Here is a 20768-nt window from a genome sequence, read left to right on the forward strand (position 1 = left end):
CAGTGGTGAGAATCTTTGTCTTCTTGACATTGAGCCTCAATCCATATTGTAGGCTGCAGTCCTTGACACTCTGCAGCAGGCGCTTCAGGTCCTCGAGCTTGATAATCTTCTCCATTCCTTTGCATCACAGCGTGTGATTCTGGCTAATCAAGTGAATCCACTATAAATGTACTTAATTCATGTCTGTTGTTAAAGTGCTGTCGAGTCGTAGACGACGCATAATGACCCTATGAATGAAAGACCTGAGTATTTGTAGAATTTTCATCGTTTCTCCAAGTTCATAGAGTTTCCGGAGGCAAGCTATTTTGGAAGTGGATGCCACTCCTGCTTCCAAGCTTGTTTTTATCAGGGAGCTCCACCATAGGTAACCATTATCACATTTGACACATTAGTGTCGCAGTGTTTAGCATCACAGCAACCACGAATTACTTCTCTACAGCATATGGACAGACCAGTGCTATACCACTTAGAATGTTTAACCGAAAACAATTAAAACCAGGCCTGAGGGCTGCAGATTAAAATCATCCTTGGCTTGGTAGCATAACTTTCTAATTCATGTCTAGTGACTTAAATATGAGGCTATAAAAAGAAAGTATTTCTCCAGGAATCATCGTTTTCCTATCATGTGTGTGGGTGGGCAATTGGGGTTTCAGCTACTCTAATCCAAGGTGCTTGGTGCTCTGCAGATCCCTAACATGATTCTGCACTGTGACTAAACCTTAAACGGTTCACTCATTGAAGACTGGTCCTTACATCTGGGGCAGACTACTCTATAGTTCTAATCATCGTAAGTCTTCCTTACAGAAGGCCAAAGGCCCTACTGGCTCAGAAATCTCAGGATACTTCCTAATCTTCAAACCTGAGAGATGCATCTAAGTAGCAGGGGAGACAGTACTAGGAAGACACCAGCCACTTAACAAGTTGGACCACTTTCTCTCCAAAATGGGCTGATTAGAGAGGAATTTTACTAAATACACCTAGACTTTACACAATTCTAAAATGCCAGATTGTATACATGCCAGTTAATTTTAGAAACACAATCACTTTTCCTAAATTTCTTACTTCCTCTTATTTCTTGTTATTATATGTATCATCTAAAAGATGACATTGAAGATCTTTAAAACTTACCTTTAATCCAGCCTTTCATGACTCCCTTAGGAATGAAGACAAGCATTGAAAGTCCTAGAAAGCCAGTATCAGAGGGATTTTATGGAACAAAAAGTAGCATACATATTTGTGTACTGGAGTTGCTTAAAGAGAATTTGCTTCTGAAACCAACTGTGGAAAAAAAGGGTTCTGCTTTTTTCTTTCTTGTAGGGTTATGAGTCAACTTCCAAAGCTTCCTCTTCCATATTTATATAATTTTAAACCAAATTACTGTTTTGTTTAGCTTTTTTTGTTTGTTTTGTTTTGTTTTTATTCTTTAATTTTAAACTGTTAAATAAAAGTTATAATTGATAAACTAGAGTAAAAAAACTGCACTCTATCTGAAAAAGCTAAAACAACTCTCTACCCTCAGAAAACCCACAGAATATTAAAAATACATGTCTTTATCTGAATGTAAAATGCTAGAAGCAGCTAGTAAATGACAGTGGTTCCTGGACAACAGATTGGACTTTATGAGGGTAAAAAAAAAAAAAGCAGCAGGAAAAATCTTTTCAGAGGTATGACTAAAGTTGCTGAGTTCTTGGTCTAAGGAGTCCAGATAGAAAATAAGCAGAGTCTTCTGTGGGTAGCACAGACCCTTTGTGGTTCAGGAACAAACTTGAGGATTAGGGGAAGGATCTATCACAGACTCACACATGTTTTATACCTGTGAGAACAAGGCATATGATATTCAGATGGCAACTCAAATTTAATCCTTCCAAATACAAGCAAAAACAAAACTCACCCTTTTAAAACTTCTATTTGAAGATCTTACCCAGTTCAGAGTCCACTAACAGAGATTTTTAAAAAATATAGTATATAAAGTGGTACCTGCAAGAAGATGAAATAAAGATGATTTTCCTCAACAGCAAATTTCAGGACTTGACTAAAAGAAATATGTTTCCAAAGAACTATTAAAAACTAGGGTCCATTAATCTGTTAAATCGTTTTCCTCTGGCTATTGAACATTTTTGTATGTTTGATTTATCTACAATGGGTTAAGTGTGTTGTTAGTGCCTGAAGCCTTTTAACAATAGGAAAATAAAATTGTTTATAAAGAAAAATATTCTGAAAGCTCCCTGACATGTTAAAGTTTCAGAGAATTCTTAGTCTCTGCTAAGATGGGCTGAGACTAGTCATTTATACCTAGTATAAAGCTGATGTGTATTATACAGTACATATTATATCCAAATAACTAGATGATTGAGGATAATGTCAGGGAAATATATTAATAGAAGACAAACTTAATTATATCCTGCTGAAAATTGTGTGTACCAAAGGAAGTGGATAGTCTTTTTAAAGTCTTTTTATTTATTTTTTTTTTTATTTATTCAGTTGCCAGAGGCTCTATTTAATTTTATTTGTAAGTTCTTCCTGGAGAGCCCTGAATTTTTTGGAAAGTTGGGACAACATCAAAGCATAGATTTATTCACCAGTTGCAATCCATTACTGCTGTTTGCATTAATTTTAAAACTTTTTTCCCCCTTTAGTTCTGAACAAGACAAAGAAGAGTGGATCAAGGTAAGCCTGATTTCCATCTTCCTTTTGGTTTTGATCACTTTTTTCCTTTCTCTAACAGACCTGCCCATATTGTTGCATTTACTTAATAGGAAGTGATTAGAATGAGTGTGTTTTAATTTTCAAGGTGCTTCTCATTATAGTTATTTGTTTAATATTTTTATACCTTTGCATGTGATACTTTAAAATCTGCCTTTATTTCATTTTTATTTTAGGCCCTTCAAGAGACTATTGATGCTTTCCATCAAAGGAATGAAACCTTCAGAAATGCAATCGCAAAGGATAATGACATTCACTCGGAGGTTTCTGTAAGTTGAATTAAATTCTTTAAACACTTTTTAACTCTTCACAGTTGCGAAAAAATTTATCTAGTCATTTTATTAGTCAACCCTTTTCCCTTTGAGGTCCCAGAACTGGTTGTTGAGACAAAATCATTCTTTCTTAAAAGCACAATAGTAATTTTTTTCAAATAGCTTAAACTTCTTGGAATTTACCATTCTTTCTTTGCATGACTCTTGAATTTCATAGATGGGTTGATTGATGGTATTAAAGTGCTTTTTTAAAAATAAGTAGAAATTTTTCCTAGTAAAAATCAAGTCTCTCCTTTTTAGACTGCTGAGCTAGGGAAAAGAGCCCCAAGATGGATTCGAGATAATGAAGTAACAATGTGTATGAAATGCAAAGAATCCTTCAATGCTCTGACCAGGAGAAGACATCATTGTCGAGCGTGTGGACATGTAAGTAAGATGCTTAGTGATTAAGATGGCTGGTAACATGATCCTGCTGCCTTGAGTTGATTTCCATGCACAGCAAGTCTCTGATTTCCAAGGCTGTAAATAATTACAAGAGGAAATTCCTCGTCTTTCTCCCGTTAAGTACATAGTTGATTTAAATACAGTTAGCAGCCTGAGATATTACACATTAAACTACCAGGCCTCCTTAGTGACTATATAAGTGAGGGAAAATCAATTTAGAAAAGACCATAAAACAGTCCCTCAACAAATCATTTAATTTTAGTATCCAGTATAGCAAAAAGTGTCTTGCCGAACTCTGGAGGGAGGAAAAAAATGGTAAGCAAAATAGTACCTGGCTTTATAGAATTTACATTCTAATAAAGAAAATAGATCATTGCCAAGCAAATACACAAATAAGAATTTTAAGTTATTATAGATACAATAAAGGAAACAAATAAGACACTGACATGGAAAATAATGGGAATGGAAGTAGACTTGAAGTCAATATTAGTAAAAAGAAGAAAAGCTTTCTGCAGGGTTGATATTTAAGATAAGAAAGAGTGAAGCAGAAAAAGGAAAAGAGAACACTCCAGGCAGCAAGAGCCTTATGTCAAAAGTCTTGATAAGAAGAGTTTGTCTTCTTGAAAGGATGCTCAGATCATAATGAGTCAGAAGAAGAGAGGTATAAGAAATGGGTAGAGATAATAGTCAAAGGAGTTGATGTCTTTGAGAAGACAAGAAGAGGTGGAACACAAGCGGAAGCTTTGGTCTTTGAGGGAAAGAGGAAATCTCTTCTATTATAAACTGAATGAAAAAAGGTCAAGATGGGCACTGGTATGGTAAGGTTTTTATTTGGTGCTAGGAAATTAGTTCAGGCCTAATGGCATTTATATTTTTACTTAAGCGTGGTGCCAAATCATCAGCTGAAAGCAAAGGAAAAGGAGGAAGAAAAAAATTGAAGAAAGAATACTAAGTATGATAATAAAGTTCTCTCTGTGTGGGGAAAAGTTAGCTTACCAGAAACAAATATAAACTTGGAGTGCTGCAGGCCCGTGAGAGGGGAGCCTACTGAAAAGAGAATTGAGCTGCCAACCCAAAGACAATTGATTCTAATCCTCTAGCTGCTCTGTGGGAGATGGATGGGCAGTCTCCTTCTGTGCAATTTACAGTTTCTGAAAACTTGCTGGAGTGTCAACTCTGACTTGGTTCCCACCTGATAACATTGGGTGAGTGACTAGAGGTTTGTGGTTATAAATTTAAACAGATACTCGTTACCATGCCAGTAATGAACATTCTTTGAAAATTCAGCAGCTCAATCCTGATAAGACAAATGAGATGGATTATTCAAAATAGAATAAGAAAAATAGTGTGAGAGAACTGAAATTATTTGCATGGGAGAGTTAATAATAAACAAATGAATTCTATACTGCATAAAGAAGATGGTAAAGCTAGGTGGTAGGGTTGATGGTTAATGAGAAGGTGGTGGGATTAGTAGATTGAAGAATGCCTATAAATTCATATTATAGTAGAGGCTAACTTGGGACAAATTTACTTGAAATTCAAGAGATGATGCTAAAACAATAGGATAATTGAACTTGAAATACCAGATGTGTTTTTGTCTCTGGTGATGGTACAGTCTAGTATGTGACTATAAGACTTGGGTTTAGCATGACATTGGTAATAAGGAAATGAGAACTGGTTAATTCACATGAATGTTGAGGTCATCGGTCATTATGGTGGAAAGGAGTACCATGATCCAGAAGTTAGAATTTCTGAGTGAGTGAAAGTTGCAGTGAGATGCTAGCCCAGTAAGGGAAGAGAGTGTTGGGCTTCAAGGTGGAAACCCATCATTTATCTCTGAGGTTCTCAGATGTGAGAGGAAAATGTAGCCTCCACTTGAGAAAAGAGCCTGAGAATAGTTTGATCATAGAATAAAAATTCTAGAGAGTCTAAGAAAGGGTTTTGATGAAAGAGAGAGTTGACTTGGGAAGAAGGGGTTGAATCAGATAAAGTCCTATACTAAGCAGATGAAGAACTATGGCTGAACCTAAAGGTTAACAGTTCAGATTCACACAGCAGTTCTCCAAAAGAAAAGCTGGTTAATTAAAAATTATTCTTAAATGCTAAAAAAAAAAAATCTTTTTAAATGCTGCCAAGTTAGTTCTGGCTCATTGCAATCTCTCAAAAGAACAAAACACTGCCATTCCTGTGCTGTCTTCACAATCCTTGCTGTATTTGAGTTTATTATTGCATCCACGTTGTCAGTCAACTTCTTGAAGATTGTCTTCTTTTTACTGACCCTTTATTAAGCACATTCTTCACCAAGGAGTGTTCTCTCCTGATAACATGTCCAAAGTACAGGAGACGAAATCTTCAGTCCTCACTCTTACATACTGTTCTAGCAATCATAGTATACTCAGTAGTCTTCACCAACAAATTCAAAGGCAACAAGTCATCTTCAGTCTACTTTAGTCATTGTCCAGCCTTCACATGTATATGAAGTTATTGAAAATATCCTGGCTTGGATTAGGCACACCATAGTTCTCAAAGGGACATCTTTGCTTCCTAAGGTCTACCGCAGATTTGCCCAATACAATTCATTATTGATGTCACTGCTTCTTCCATGAATATTGGTTGTGAATACAAGTAAAATTAAAGCCTTGACAGCTTTTATCTTCTCTCTGTTTATCATAATATTCTTATTGGCTAAGTGGTATGGATTTGTGTTCTATTCTGCGGTATAATTGGTTCTGAAGACTGTTCCAGTCGTTTTTGGATAATCTTCAGCAGAATCTTGCTTGCATGTGAAATCAACGATATTGTTCTATAGCTTCCACACTCTGTTGGGTCACCTTTCTTTGGAATGGGAATAAATATAGATCTCTTCCAGTCAGTTGGCCAAGTGGTTGTTCTCCAGATTTCTTGACACAACTTGGTGAGCACGTCCAGGGCAGCATCTGTCATCTGAAATACTTCAATTGGCATACCATCTATTCCTGGGGCCTTATTTTTTGCTATTTCTTTCAAAGCAGCTTGAACATCTTCCTTCATCACCATAGGCTCTTGCTCATATATTGTTTCATTAAATTCTTCTGTGTCTGCTAATTCCTTTCGATACAATGACTCAGTATATTCTTTCCTTCTTCTTTTGATACCTCCTGGATCATTTAATACTCTGCCTAAAGCATCCTTGATTATAGCAACTCGAGGTTTGAACTTGTTCTTCAGTTCCTTGAGCATAAGAAATGTGAGCAAGTATAGCCCTTTTGGTTTTCTGACTTCAACTCCTTGCACATTTCATTGTAATATTTTGCTTTGTCATCCCGCATTGCCTTTTGAAATCTTCTGTTCAGCTCTTTCGTATCTTAAGTTCTTCCTTGTGCTTTGGCTTCTCTGCGCTCCACTGCAATATTCAGAGTTTCTTCTGACATCCATTTTGGTCTTTTCTTCCTCTTCTGTCTTTGTAATGAACGTTTGCACTCTTCTTGGATGATACCCTTGATATCCTCCCACAACTCATCTGGTCTTCGCTCATTAGTGTTCAAGGCCTCAAACCTGTTCTTGAGATGGTTCTGAAATTCAGGTGGGATAGACTCAAAGTTATATTTTGGTTCTCCTGGATTCGGTTTAATTTTCCTCAGCTTCATCTTGAACTTGCATATGAGTAGTTGGTGGTCTGTTCCACAATCAGCTCCTGGCCTAGTTTTCATAGCTGATATTGAGCTTCTCCAGTGGTTCCTTCCGCAGATGTAATCGATCTGATTCCTATGCATACCATCTGGTGAAATCCATGTGTATAACCTGCATTTATGTCTCTTAAAAAATGTGTTTGCGGTGAATAAGTCATTGATTGTGCAAAATTCAATCATTTTGTCTCCCGCTCCATTTCTGTCTCCGAGTCCATGTTTTCTGACTACTGATTCTTCTTCTCTGTTCCCAATTTTTGTATTCCAGTCGCCCATTATTATCAATGCATCTTGATTGCATGTTCGATTGATCTCCGACTGTAAAAGTTGGTAGAAATCTTCTATTTCCTCTTCTTTGGCTCTGGTTGTTGGTGCATATATCTGAATGATAGTGGTATCCATTGGACTTCCTTGTATGTGTATGGATATTATCCTGTCACTCACAATATTGTACTTTTAGATGGATCTAGAAATGGCTTTTCTAACTATGAAAGCAACCCCATTTTTCCTCACCTTTTCATCTCCAGAGTAGTATATTATATGATCATCTGATTCAAAATGCCCCATACCGGTCCATCTCATCTCACAAGTGCCTGGTATGACAATATTTATGTATTCCATTTCCTCCTTAACAATATTTAATTTTCCCACATTCATGGTTCTCACATTCCATGTTCCGATCACTAGTGTCTGCTTACAACGATTCCTCTTCCTTTGTATTTCCATACTCAGTTTTCCTTACTGTCATTCTACTTGTGTTCTGTTGTACATAGGGTTTTCAGAGGCCTGCTATTTTGGAAGTGGACGGCAAATCCTTCTTCCTAGTGTATGTCAATTTGAATGTTCAGATCTAGAGACAGATAAGCATTTTACAGAAAAAGTGAAAATATATCCCTTATTGTGGAATTAACCATTAGTTTCGGTGTTGTCCCTGCCTTTGGCTCAAGTGCCCTGACCCACTTATTTCTTTGCTCCACCATCCATCAAGATACCCCTCCACTTCTACCCACTCCCTTCATCACCTATCTTCCATTGTCCAGCCCTTGATCTGATCACTTATGTCTAAAGCTTCCTTGGTTTCTGTGATTCCAGATTCATCAGCTGCTAACAGTTTCTTATTCTGTGACCAGAGTCTCCTAAGTTTAGTGTTAATGTGTCCCGAACGGAGATTCTGAAGACTGTAGTCATTAATATTTGTCAGTGTTTCAGCAGTTCATTTCTAGCAAAGTTGTGTCATCTGCCTTTTCCAGGTTTCTAATGTGCCTTCCTCCAAGGCTAATGCTATGTTCACATGTAGTACAATTTACCACATTATTTGGTCGTTATTGAGACTGAGTAAGTATAGTGAAAGGATATAACTCCTTATTTTGTTAGAACAAATGCTTCTTGGTCCATGTGATGCAGAAGATCAAACACTGCAGTATGGATTGCATCTCGGTATCAAAAATTGTCATCTCTGGACCAATAGTCTGTATTATGGTAGATAGAGGAAAAAATTGAAATATGCAGTGACTTCATCTTAAATGGATCCACTTGGTACCAGGAAATCAGTAGACATATTGCACTGGGAAAGTCTGCAGTCAGAGACCGCGCAAAATGACTGAGGAGCAATGATGTCAGTTTGAGGACTAAGGTGTTCCTGATTCAGATCATGGTCTTTTCATTCACTTGATAGGCTTCTGAATGTTGGACAATGAATAAGAATGACAGAAGAATGGATGCCTTTGATTTGTGGTGCTGGAAAAGAGTATTGACTATCCTATGAGCTGGCTTTGTGGTAAAGAGATGCACTGCCACACCAAAGGCATGTACTATGCCATGTAGTTTGCTCTCAGAGCAAAAGGACCTCTACCTGGTCTGCTATACTGGATGTTGTTGTTGTGTACTATAGAGTCAGAACTGACCCATAGCTGAGCCTCTGGTAGGTTTTCAGAGGCAGTTAATTGTGCAGGGGGAGATTGCCCATCCTTCCTTCTTCTGTGGAGCAGCTGGTGGCATTGAACCACTTGCCTTTGAGATTACAGCATAGCTTCTTACCACTAGGCCACCAGAGCTCTCTGCCATACTAGATAGAATAAAAAACCTTTAAACACTTGTTGTAGATTTCTAGTTATGACCGTTACATAGTCTTTCTATATTCTCAATATTTGTACAGTTTTTTGGTATGTTTCTTGCCTACTTTGAAAAATAAATTGTCTTATTTATGAGATTTATTATCCAAAAATATATTTCTGGGACATTAAGTTTACTAATGAGTATGTGCAGAATGTTTAAATGTAATGAAGCCACATGGGATTTTTTGAGTGATTTTCATATGGCAAGAGTAAAGGTGAATAAAAAGTGAAATGGAACTAGAGAATGGTAGGAACAGGTCTTGGAGGACTTTCTAAGCCAAGTAGAAAATTATGTTTTCTCATAAAAGTTCTGCATAAGCATAAAACAGTATGCATTGCAGTGTCCTTCTGTTTAAGAAAAAAAAATCCATATTTCTGATTCTTTTGCTTATTCTTACTCATACTGCAAATTTATTCTTTTCCTCACACTTAATTTTGACCCACAGAGGCTGTTTTTAAATCAAAATTAAATTCATGACAAGTATATTTTTGCAATGTAAGACTTTTTTAATCCATCAGTGAGTTTGTTTGAAATAATTTCTGGTATCAGCATACTTGCCTTAGATAAGCAAGAATGTGTTTGTATGTACACTTTTTAAATAATACCATATGATCTGAAAATAAACAATATTCTTTGTTAGGATATTGCAGATACAGATATGCAAAATAGGCTTCACTAAGAAATATCATGCATTTGCATTGAATTCACTGACAATCTCTCATGCTTGGTTCAGGGAGATAGTCATAATCTTACTGTTGGTGTTGTTGTTAAGTGCCGTCGAGTCGCAGGCAACTCATAGCGACCCTATGAAGGAGAGTCCTCGATGCTTAGGTATGATCTTACTAGTGTATAATTAAAAGCGATAATCAATGAGAGTAGGTGTGTCAGAGACAGGAAAGTTGGCACAGGATAGAGCTGCTTGCAGGGCTATTGTCATAGGGTTTCAGGGCTATGTCATATTGACATATGGTCACTATGAGTTGCAAGAGACTCTAGGGCACATAACAACAGCTATCAATGGTATGAAAGAAAGTACTGCAAGTTTTTGCAACACAGTGATGAGATCCATACCCTATCATGCAAGTTCAAGGGAGTCATCCTTGAGGAAGTGAAAGCTGAACCCACAGCTGTAAGATGAACAAGAAAGAGTTAAACTCAGTGAATGAATAGAAATCCAAGTTCTTTATAAACTTACAATAAAATCTCCATTTAAAGAAAAAGGAAAAGAAAAAAGAACAAGTTAAATTCCTAAAGGCAGAGATGCATAACCCTTTGGAGGCATGGAAGAACCAATATGACTGAAGAGACCAGAAGCATGTGGGGAGTAATTGGGGCAGAACAAAGCATTTGTTCTTCATAAAAGAGAAAAGAAGAAACTTTGTGAAATTGAAAATAGAGGAAGAACATATCAGATGAGCATTTTTAGGAGAGCTCTGGCTGCTGCTTGGAAAACAGCTTGAGGAGATATAAAAGCAGAACTCAACAAGAATAACACAAGGAGACCAGTTAGGAGGCTGTGGTAGTAGTCCAAGATAGGATACTAACGTCTTAGACTTGAGTGCCTATAGGAAGATGTTGAAAAGGATACAGATTGAAGAAGTATTTAAGAGATACAATCACCAAGAGATTGTAATATGGCCAGTCTACAAGATCAAGTGCAGGAAGCTGTGAGGCATAGCTTCTAGGTTTCTGACTTATCACTGGTCAGACAGATATTCTGTTTCCTGGAATAGAGAGAACCACCAGAGGAACCAGGTTTGGAGGAGTGAGATAGGTAGAGTGGGATAAGGAGACAGCTGAAAGTCAGGATGATCATCAGTTTTGGAGAATGTTGATAAAATATCCACAAGTGTAAAGAATAAGAGCATCTATTTAACATTCTAGAAGGAGCTGTCACAACCTAGGATACCTCATGCCATCATGACAGACACTTGCTGTCTATGGAGATCCTCTTACTTGGTGTCATACAAATCTGCCTTTTCCATTGACTTTATTATTGCCCAACATTAATGAAAACATTTTTTATGTTTTAAATATGATTCACCAGTTACTATCCTTTTTCTTTGAAGGTGGTTTGTTGGAAGTGTTCCGATTACAAAGCTCAACTTGAGTATGATGGTGGTAAACTGAGCAAAGTTTGTAAAGACTGCTATCATATAATAAGTGGATTTGCGGACAGTGAAGAAAAGAAAAGGAAAGGAATTTTAGAGGTATTAATATTAAATATTTTAAGAAATATGTATATTTTTTTAGTATTTAACATTTTGAGTAACAAGGAATATAATTAATACCTTTGTTTTGTACTGCTGACTTTTAGGATTCTACATGGTCATACCATTGAGAGGACGATATTATACCAACACACGCTTGAAAATAATGATTTGGTGAATGTAACTGTAATCAAATATTATATGTCAAATAATTGGCATCTTTTCTAATGTACAAAGTATTAATAGTATATTTTTTATAAGACAGCTTTCCCAACATTTTCACAGTAACTTTGAAAACATTATATTAAAACATTCAAATTTAGTTGAAATATTTTTGTTGTCTGGAAAAAATTTCCAGCTTATTGCATTGAGAGCATCATCAATTATCCAGAGACAACAATCTAAAAATGGCATTGACATGTTATTGAAGCTTTTCCCAAGTGAATTAGACTCATTTTTAGAATAAATTCTGCATCTTCCTCCCCATTCCCAAGCCTGGGGACTAAAATGAAACCTGTGTTAGAAATCCATTTCACAATCTAAGATATTAAGACTATAGGAATTAATACAAAATAGGGCTTTTCTGGCAATAAGTTCAAAGACAGCTTGAAAAGTCTTTGAAGAAAAGGCTCATGGTGAAAATTCTGTGAAGCTGAAGTCTTAGATATAGTTGATTTCTTAAGACTTTCTAAAGAAACATTAATTATTCCTTGAGCACTTGCAATGTGTAAGTTTGAAAAGCCATTTCTATTCACAGAATATAAGATACAAACTTCAAGATCCACGTACAATTAAAATAAAGATACACAAACTAAAAATACAAGTCTGATACTTCTGAGGAATAAGTGTTATTTCTTTGGCAGAGAGGATGGCCTGACTTGCTGCAGTGTTGCCCAGGAATGGCCTCAGCTGAGAGAGAGGCAGAGTCTAATGAGTCAGACTACTAGATTAAAGGATCAATTTTGGCATATATCATAAAATAAAAATGTCCAAAGAGTTTTCTAGAAAAGGAAACAAAACATCAATTGTTTATTAGAGTAATTCAACCAAATAAATAAAGTATAATGTCTAAAAAAAAGCATTATATGTGTGTACACATACACATTTCTGCATTTATTAGCATGCTAAACTCTCTAGACCACAGAGATCCACAATTTTCCTTCAACAAGTTACAGAGAAAATATTTTCTGTTTTGTATACCATGAGATAAAATTGAGACTATTACATAGGTAACTGTTATAACAAGAAAAAAATGTCTACAGATCATTAACAAAATTGAAAATATAAATTAGCGTTCTTTTTAATAATATGGATCTACTGATAAGAAGAAGACAATTCTCTTTGGCAGAGGGGTAACATACAACTTAAGTGGAGTTCAAAGTTCCTAATCCCGTATCAGCAAATTGTCTGTAAATATTCATCTGTATAAACCGTCCGTAGTGGATGATTCATACAACAGTAAGTTGTGGGCCATAATCCGCCCACCTATGCTTCTTAAATTTGTCATGCTGAAGGACCACTTTTATTTCTAATTCAACATAGTTCAGTATTTACATAAAATTCAACTTCCTACACTTCAGTGTCAATGACAAAGTCAAAGTCCTTTAAGTTTCTAACTGGTTAGTCTTATTTCTGTGCCTAATGTTGAACTGATTACGAAATTTACAAAATAATTTGCAAGCCAGCATTTTTCAATAGATGATAATAAGTAGCCTTACCTTCAGGATTACAGAGATGGAAAACTATCAAATTATTTCCTTCCTCTTTTTTAGCAAGTAGTTTATATATAAGAAAGCAAGAGTCCAGAATTAAGGTTGCAAAGTGTAGTGTACTCGGGTGGGGTGGAGGGGAGGGAGCGGATTGTATACCAATGAAGGAATTTTTCTTTTACTTTTCAAAGAGAGGAGCAACCTGGGGGGGAGGGGTGGGCAGGGAGAAAAGTGCAACAATGAATGAATGGAAATCTAAAATCTCAGTAATTGTTCATTAAAATTAATTTTTAAAATTATGTTAAAAAAAAAGAGCAAACCAGAAAATAGTAATGCCTGTAAAAGCTTGCTGTAACTATAAAAGACGGTTTTATTTAAAGTACTATGACTTAAAATAATTCAAAAGACTGCTGGTGAATGTTTGTCCTTTTGTTATTGCATTCTTAGATAATGTGATAAATGGTAGCATCATGGTTCAAGCTCCAGAATAAGACTGGCACGGAAATTGCTAAATATGTGATCTTGGGAAAAGTCTTTAAATGCTTGAGCCTCAGAGATAATGGAAGCACTAACTTCTTAGTGTTGATGTGAGGATTAAGTGAAATAATACATAGAGCAAGTTAAGAAAAGTGCCTGTTATAGTCAGAAGTTCGTTCTATTTAAAGTCAAAGTCAAAATAGATAAAATTTGCCAAATTCTTTTTCCCATGTCTGTTGTACATAGGGTCGCTATGAGTCACAAGTGACTCGATAGCACATAACAACAACAACAGATATAACTAATGTGCACTTATACAATAAAAGCAGGTGGTTATTTCTTGAGCTCCTTGGGGAGCTCAAGGAGAATTTTATGTAAACATATTTGACTTAAGGGAAAATACAAAGTTTAATCAGTTCCTAATGTAGTTCATTTTATGTTCATTCAGTCTCACACAATTGATTCTATTACATTTTTCTAGATTGAATCAGCAGAAGTGTCTGGAAACAGTGTGGTATGCAGTTTTCTGCAGTACATGGAGAAGTCAAAACCTTGGCAGAAAGCATGGTGTGTGATCCCCAAGCAAGACCCTCTTGTGTTGTACATGTACGGGGCCCCACAGGTATGTAAACTGTATCTGCCTATTGCAGCAGAGATCATTGTAGGCCATTGAGCTTAACTTGGAATCTTTCCATTGCCTCCTTTTTGGAACCAGAGAGTTCAACTTTCAATAAAATTGGGAATAGTAAATAACTACATTTCAAATTTATTATTGAAGTGGACTGATTCTTTTTAAAACTCAGTACTTTCTTGATTTTCTCTCTTTCCTTTCTATTTAGTGGGTTGGAGAAAAGGCAAGTTGAATTAGGATAGAACAAGGGAGAATGGGATAAGTGGAAGAAGCAAAAAAGAAGACATGAGCCCTTTTAATGTTTAAAAAATAACTCTTTGCCACTGAATTGGAATCAGTTTCTGACTGACCATCCAGCGGGTTCTGAAAGGCTGTGAATTGCACGGGAGGAGATTGCCTGTCTTCCTCCTACAGAGCAACTTGGTGGATTCAGAGCGCTTGCCTTTGGGTTGGCAGTGAACTCCTTACCTAGTAGGCCACCAGAGCTCCCTTTTGAAATTATAATAAACAATGTTAAGACTGTACTTTTTGCTGAATAAATAGAAACCTGAAAAAGAATGGAATTTGAAATGGAGACTTTTAATCCATCTTTAGTTAACATTGTGCAGTAACAGATCTCAAGAAAAATCTACGGAAATAGCAGCTATCAGTTGGTAATAAGATTAGCACCAGGTACTACAGATTGTGTTCTTTAAAACCACTGCCACACTAATGGGGAAAGATGATTGGTGATCAGCTCTAAATTTCCAACCCTTCTAAATACGTAAATCAAGAACTGCAACAGGAAAAAAAATATTTGCTGAGCCCTGACTGTCTTAATTGACTCAGAGAAATTATTTCCCAGAATCCAAGTGATAAATATGTCAATAAACTAGATTAAGGAAAAAATCAATATGACAAAATATGTTTATAAAAACTCACTGATAACATCATACTCAGTCATGAAAGACTGAGAGCTTTTCCCTTAAAATTAGTATTAAGACAAGGATACCTGCTCTCTCAACTGTTGTTCATTATTGTACTAGAAGTTCTAGCTAGAATAGACAAGATGAAGAAATAAAAGTTATGTCATTTGAGAAAGAAGAACTAAAAAGATTCCTTTTCACAGATGACACAATCCTGTAGTTTATTTTTAAGTGCCATCGAGTTGCTTTTTATTCAATGTATCAGAGTAAAATTGCCCTCTAAGATTTTGTAATATTTTTGAAAATAAGTTTTTTCCTCTGTGGTACCATTGGGTGGATTTGACCTACCAACCTTTCTGTTAGAACTTAACTAACTGCTTAGCCACAGTGCCACGAGAGCTCATATCCTTACATGGAGGATCTCAAGCCCTCCACAAAGAAAACAACTAGCGCTCATAAGTGAACTCAACAGAGTGGCCAGATTAAAAAAAAAAAACTTATCCATATTATTGTATATCAGAATTGAGCAGTCTGATTATGAAATAATTTTATAAAACACAGTATATGGGAATGATTATATGAAACAGTGTCAATGAAGGAAAGTGTGAAACACACACAAAAACACACATTTTGTATATGTATGAAATACAGTGTGTATGAATAACTATATGCATACCAACAAAAATACAGAGGTGGGAAAAAAATAAAAATAAAAAGGCCTAAATAAACAAAAAAAAGCATTCTGTTTTCATAAATCAGAAGATTTAATATTGTTAAGACAGTGATTATTGGCTGTTTGTTTTTTAATTTCTTTTTATTATTTTTGTGTTTGTACCACCAAATTGGATCTGACTGGTACAGGAGATTGTTCCTCCTTCTCCAGCAAAGCGTCTGCTGGATTTGAGCCGTGCACTTCGGGGATTGCAGTGCAGCTTCCTGCCACTAGGCCACCAGAGCTACTTTGATAGTGATTATTGTTAAGCACGCTACAGATTCATGGCAATCCACATCAAAATTCCAAAGGATTTCTGTGCAGAAATGCAAAAGCCAAGCCTCGTATTTAAATGGAACTGCAAAGGACCCGAAACATTAAAGTAATCATGAAATGGGACAACAAAGTTGGATGACTCACTCTTCCTGATCTTAAAACACGGGGGAGCTCTGGTGGCCTAGTGGCAAGGAGCTGCAACTACAATCCCAGAGGCGCATGGTTCAAATCCACCAGATGCTCGGCCGGGGAAGGAGGGACAATCTCCTCCTGTACCAATCAGATCTGAGTTGATGGTACACTCACACAAAAATAATATAATTTTTAAAAAACACCTGATCTTAAAACACATTATAAAGCTATGATAATCAAAACCATCTGAGTATAATAATGGGTCTCCCAACTTGCTCATAAGACCTAGAACTCCATAGGATTTCCAAAGTTGTAAATATTTATAGGAACAGTCTGCCTCATCTTTCTCCTGAAGAACTGGTGTATTCAGAATTCCTACATTTGGAATTTCAGTGGAATACTTAGGTAACTGTGCCCCACCAGGGACCCATACCCCAAGAAAACATAAGGAATATATTTGGGATCTAGTTTCAACAGTTCTTAAAACTTTTTTCATCACAGGACTTTATTTTAAAAGTATAGAGACAACCTACAGATCAGGAAAAGGAGGCATGGTAATATCTTGTGCTAAGTATTGAGATGCTAACAAGATCAACCATTTAAATCCACAGGAGAAAGATGAGTCTGTCTGCTCTCATTACAATTAATAGTATGTATGGTCAACAAGGAAATAAAACGTATCAAATGGGGAAATGACAAAGTCTTCAACAAATGGTGCTGCAAAACTGGATTGCTACCTATAGAAAGCTGAAATAGGATCCACATCTCACACTATGAACAAAAAATCAACTCAAGGTGGATCAAAGACCTGGGAGTAAAGCCTAAAACCATAAAGTTCATAAGAGATAAAGTGGGACCAAACTTAGAAGGCCTAGCCTATGGTATAAAGAGGCTGACAAATATAACCAAAAATACACAAAAAGGGGAAGATAAAACTGATGAATAAGACCTTCTAAAGATTAAATCCCTGTGCACATAAAAAACTCTTTCCAATAGGGTGAAAAGAAGACTTACCTACAGTGAATAAACATTTGGTAATACCATCTCAGACAAGAGTCTAATAACAGAAGTTTACAGGGCCTCCACAAGAAAAAGACTGATAACCCAATTACAAAATGGGCAGAAGATGGCATGGAAAGACTTTTCACAGAGGAAGATATTCTCAAGGCCAAAATCACTGATAATAAAAAAGATGCAAATCAAAGCCGCAATTAGATACCATCTCATCCCAGTAGCAGTGGCAAAATTTACCAAGACAGCAGGCAATAAATATGGGAAAGGATGTGGAGAGTTAGGAACTCTGATATACTTTGGTGGGATTGTAAAATGGTACAACCACTCTGAAAGGCAGTTTGGAATTTCCTCAAAAAGCTGATCATAGACATTCAGTATGACTCAACTATTCCACTGCTTAGAATATGCCCCAAGGAAATTAGAACTGAGACACAAATGGATATTTGTTCATAGCAGCTTTATTCACCACCTCAAGAACATGGAAACAGCCCAAATGTTCAACCACAATCGAATGGATTAAGAAATTGTGGTACAGTCACACAATGGAATATTACACAGCACTCAGGAGCAATGACTTGGGAGAGACTGGAGAGCATTATGCTGAGTGAACTAACTTCGTCTCATAAGGACAGATACTGCATAAGACCATTATTGTAAAAATAGAAACATAGCTATAATATGTATGGGAATTCAAGGGGAGAAGGGGTGGAAGCAAAGGAGTCAAGATAGGCAGGGAGGAAATCATAGGGTCACACAATTTGGTGGGTGATGGAAATGTGTAAAGGAAATGGGAAAGATCTGGTGAGGATCTGAAAAGATGGGTTAATGGTGGACATAGGTCAATGGAGATTAAGTGTATAAAACATAATGTATGGGAATGATGTATGATGTATGAATGTGAATGAAGGAAAGTGTGAAACACAATGTATACAAATTTTGTATGCAAACCAATATAAAAGATTTTTAAAAAAATGTAGAGTCTTCAAAACCTACTGGTGAACATTGTAAATCAGAATGGACTTGGCAGTAGTGGGTTCCTGTTACATATATGATAAAGGTATATTATCCAGAAAGATAAATAATGCCTGCAACTTAGCAATGAAAACAAAACCCAGAGTTGAAATGCAAATCGCCAATAAGTAAGTGGAAAGATGCTCAACATCCTTAGGGAGGTGTAGGGAGCTTCATTTAGTCCTGATTTCTCATATTTGTTAATTCCTTCGGGCAGCATTATCAGAAATCCTGGTGGCTTAGTGTTTAGTAATGGTTCTGCCAATGCAAAGGTACATAGTTCAAATCCACCAGCTGCTCTGTGGGAGAAAGATGGGCAGTCTCCTCCCATGCAGTTTACTGCCTCTGAATATCTGCTGTGGGTTGGTTCAGACTTGATAGTACACCACAACCAATACATGTATAAAGTGTATATAGTAGGAGTCTCTGTTGGGAAGTAGGGGGACGCTCATCTATGATATGTTTTTCCTAGGACGTCAGAGCCCAGGCCACCATTCCACTTCTGGGCTACATAGTGGATGACATGCCAAGGAGTGCAGACTTGCCGCACAGTTTCAAACTGACCCAGTCCAAGTCTGTGCACAGCTTTGCTGCAGACAATGAGGAACTGAAACAGAAGTGGCTGAAAGTCATTCTCTTAGCTGTCACAGGTGAGACGCCAGACGGCCCAAATGAGCCTCCAGCCACCTTGGACGATCATGCTGAACCTAAGAAAAAATCAGAATGCTGAACTCCAGGACCAACCACAGTGTGGGGGGAGTCACAAGATTGATTGCTCAAGACATTCCCATTCTCCTTATTCATCTCTTAGCACTTTATGTTGAAAAATACAGGCTCATAAATGCATCGTTTGGGGACAGTTTTCCTATATTTATGTACTATTCATGAAATTCATGTGCAGAGCCATTCCAGTGATGAAGTTTTGAAATAATGTGAAAAATGAAGCATTTTTATGAGCTATTCCTTGAATGTGTACTTTTGTCTTGAAGAAAATGGTATCAATAATTGATTCTTTCACTATCAGGTTAGAATGGGCCACTTTCATTTAAAAAAAAAATCTTTACTGTCTTTTTCACATGTAGGATTTGTGACAGTTTGAAAGATATACCTCCATGTTGCCAAAATAGATTCATGGTTATAATACAGGGACAGTTTAGGTTATTGTATTAGCTTATTTAATTTAGTTGATCATTTTAAATAACATATGCTCTTACAAAATAAAACAATAAAAGGATAAATTGATGGTTTCAGGCTTTTGACTTAAGAGATAAAATTTGGGTTTTGTAGAAATACTCATAAGAACAAAATACCTTAAGTGTATAGCAATTATGTGTTAATAGTATTAAATATAAACATATATACATCCTTTTCTCCTCAGCTTTAGGGTCATATTTGTCTCTATTTTTAAAACAAAGCTTTCTTTATCATGGAATTGAGCCGTGTTCTAAACATAAATGTTTTGGAGTGACTTACATTTAACTGGACATCTGACATTTAAGGGTATTCATATTTTTATAATTTTTTTAAAAAGCAGTAATTTATGTGGCATAGGATATACTGGTGAATCCCAACAGTATTTTTAAAGTACTATGTATTTTTTCGTCCTGTGCCTATTTAAAACAGTGCCTCCTTTTGAAGGTGCTAATAATACCTATTTAAATATAAGACAGAGTTAGTTAATACTTCAGTCTTGATTATTCTGAGATAACGTGTATCTTGCCACTTGGATCAGTCATACAGATTATTCTTCCATTCACAATTATTACAGCAGTTAACATCAGCATGTACAAAAAGTCTTCACTGAACCCTAAGCTGTATAGTACACTTGAGTTTACACATACCTAGGTAATGTGGACACTACGTTTATTGTATTGTTTTTCTTTTTCATAGACTGTTAAGTGTGGTAAAATGAAGACTATATATATAAAATGAGCAATTAAGATAACGATGGAGGCCTGTTCCTTTGCTTGACATGAAACAAAATTCACATATGAGAACCTGTATTTGGAGATTATCAGAGAGACTCTGTGCTCGAGTCTAAAAACCACTTCACCAGAGATAAGAGGGAGAACACACAATAATTGCAGGTCGTGGGGAGGGACAACATGATTGACAAGGATCTCAAATTTTTCCCCTTTTATCCTCTGGGGAACTTTAAGAGATAAAATATGATCTCTTAGAAGTCATTACTATATTGTACTTGTTATTAAAATCTCACATTAAAATGACTGCTTAGCTTAAAAGATACAGATTGAGAAAAATGTTTTTCCTTCACCTTGTCATATCCTAAACATGCTTATTTTTTTAATGCTTATTTTTTAATGCATCAATCTGCTAGAAACCTTTAGGAAATAACCCTATTTGTTATATAGCCTTGGCTTTTAAAGAATCCACCTTCACAAAAGCATGGGTTTACTCAGAATTGGACACTGCTACACATTTATGCAGGATGCATTGCTATAAGAAATATTTGAAATGCCTCCTGACAAGTG

At 36.2% G+C, this 20768-nt stretch overlaps 1 protein-coding gene across 1 annotated transcript in view; it reads left to right on the forward strand.

The window, feature by feature from the left end:
* FGD4 (FYVE, RhoGEF and PH domain containing 4) overlaps nucleotides 1-19211 on the forward strand; it is a 95594-nt gene extending 76383 nt beyond the window's left edge. The window contains exons 11-16 of the mRNA XM_006902181.1: nucleotides 2637-2667; nucleotides 2880-2972; nucleotides 3276-3401; nucleotides 11269-11409; nucleotides 14077-14217; nucleotides 18749-19211. Coding sequence (XP_006902243.1) covers nucleotides 2637-2667; nucleotides 2880-2972; nucleotides 3276-3401; nucleotides 11269-11409; nucleotides 14077-14217; nucleotides 18749-19006 — 790 coding nt within the window. The 3' untranslated portion in view covers nucleotides 19007-19211. The remainder of the gene's footprint in view (nucleotides 1-2636; nucleotides 2668-2879; nucleotides 2973-3275; nucleotides 3402-11268; nucleotides 11410-14076; nucleotides 14218-18748) is intronic.
* The last annotated feature ends 1557 nt before the right edge of the window (nucleotides 19212-20768 follow it).

The sequence above is a fragment of the Elephantulus edwardii genome, unplaced genomic scaffold, assembly GCF_000299155.1.
Source record: "Elephantulus edwardii isolate Elephantulus edwardi_28Jun2011 unplaced genomic scaffold, EleEdw1.0 scaffold00377, whole genome shotgun sequence".
Classification (NCBI taxonomy): domain Eukaryota; kingdom Metazoa; phylum Chordata; class Mammalia; order Macroscelidea; family Macroscelididae; genus Elephantulus; species Elephantulus edwardii.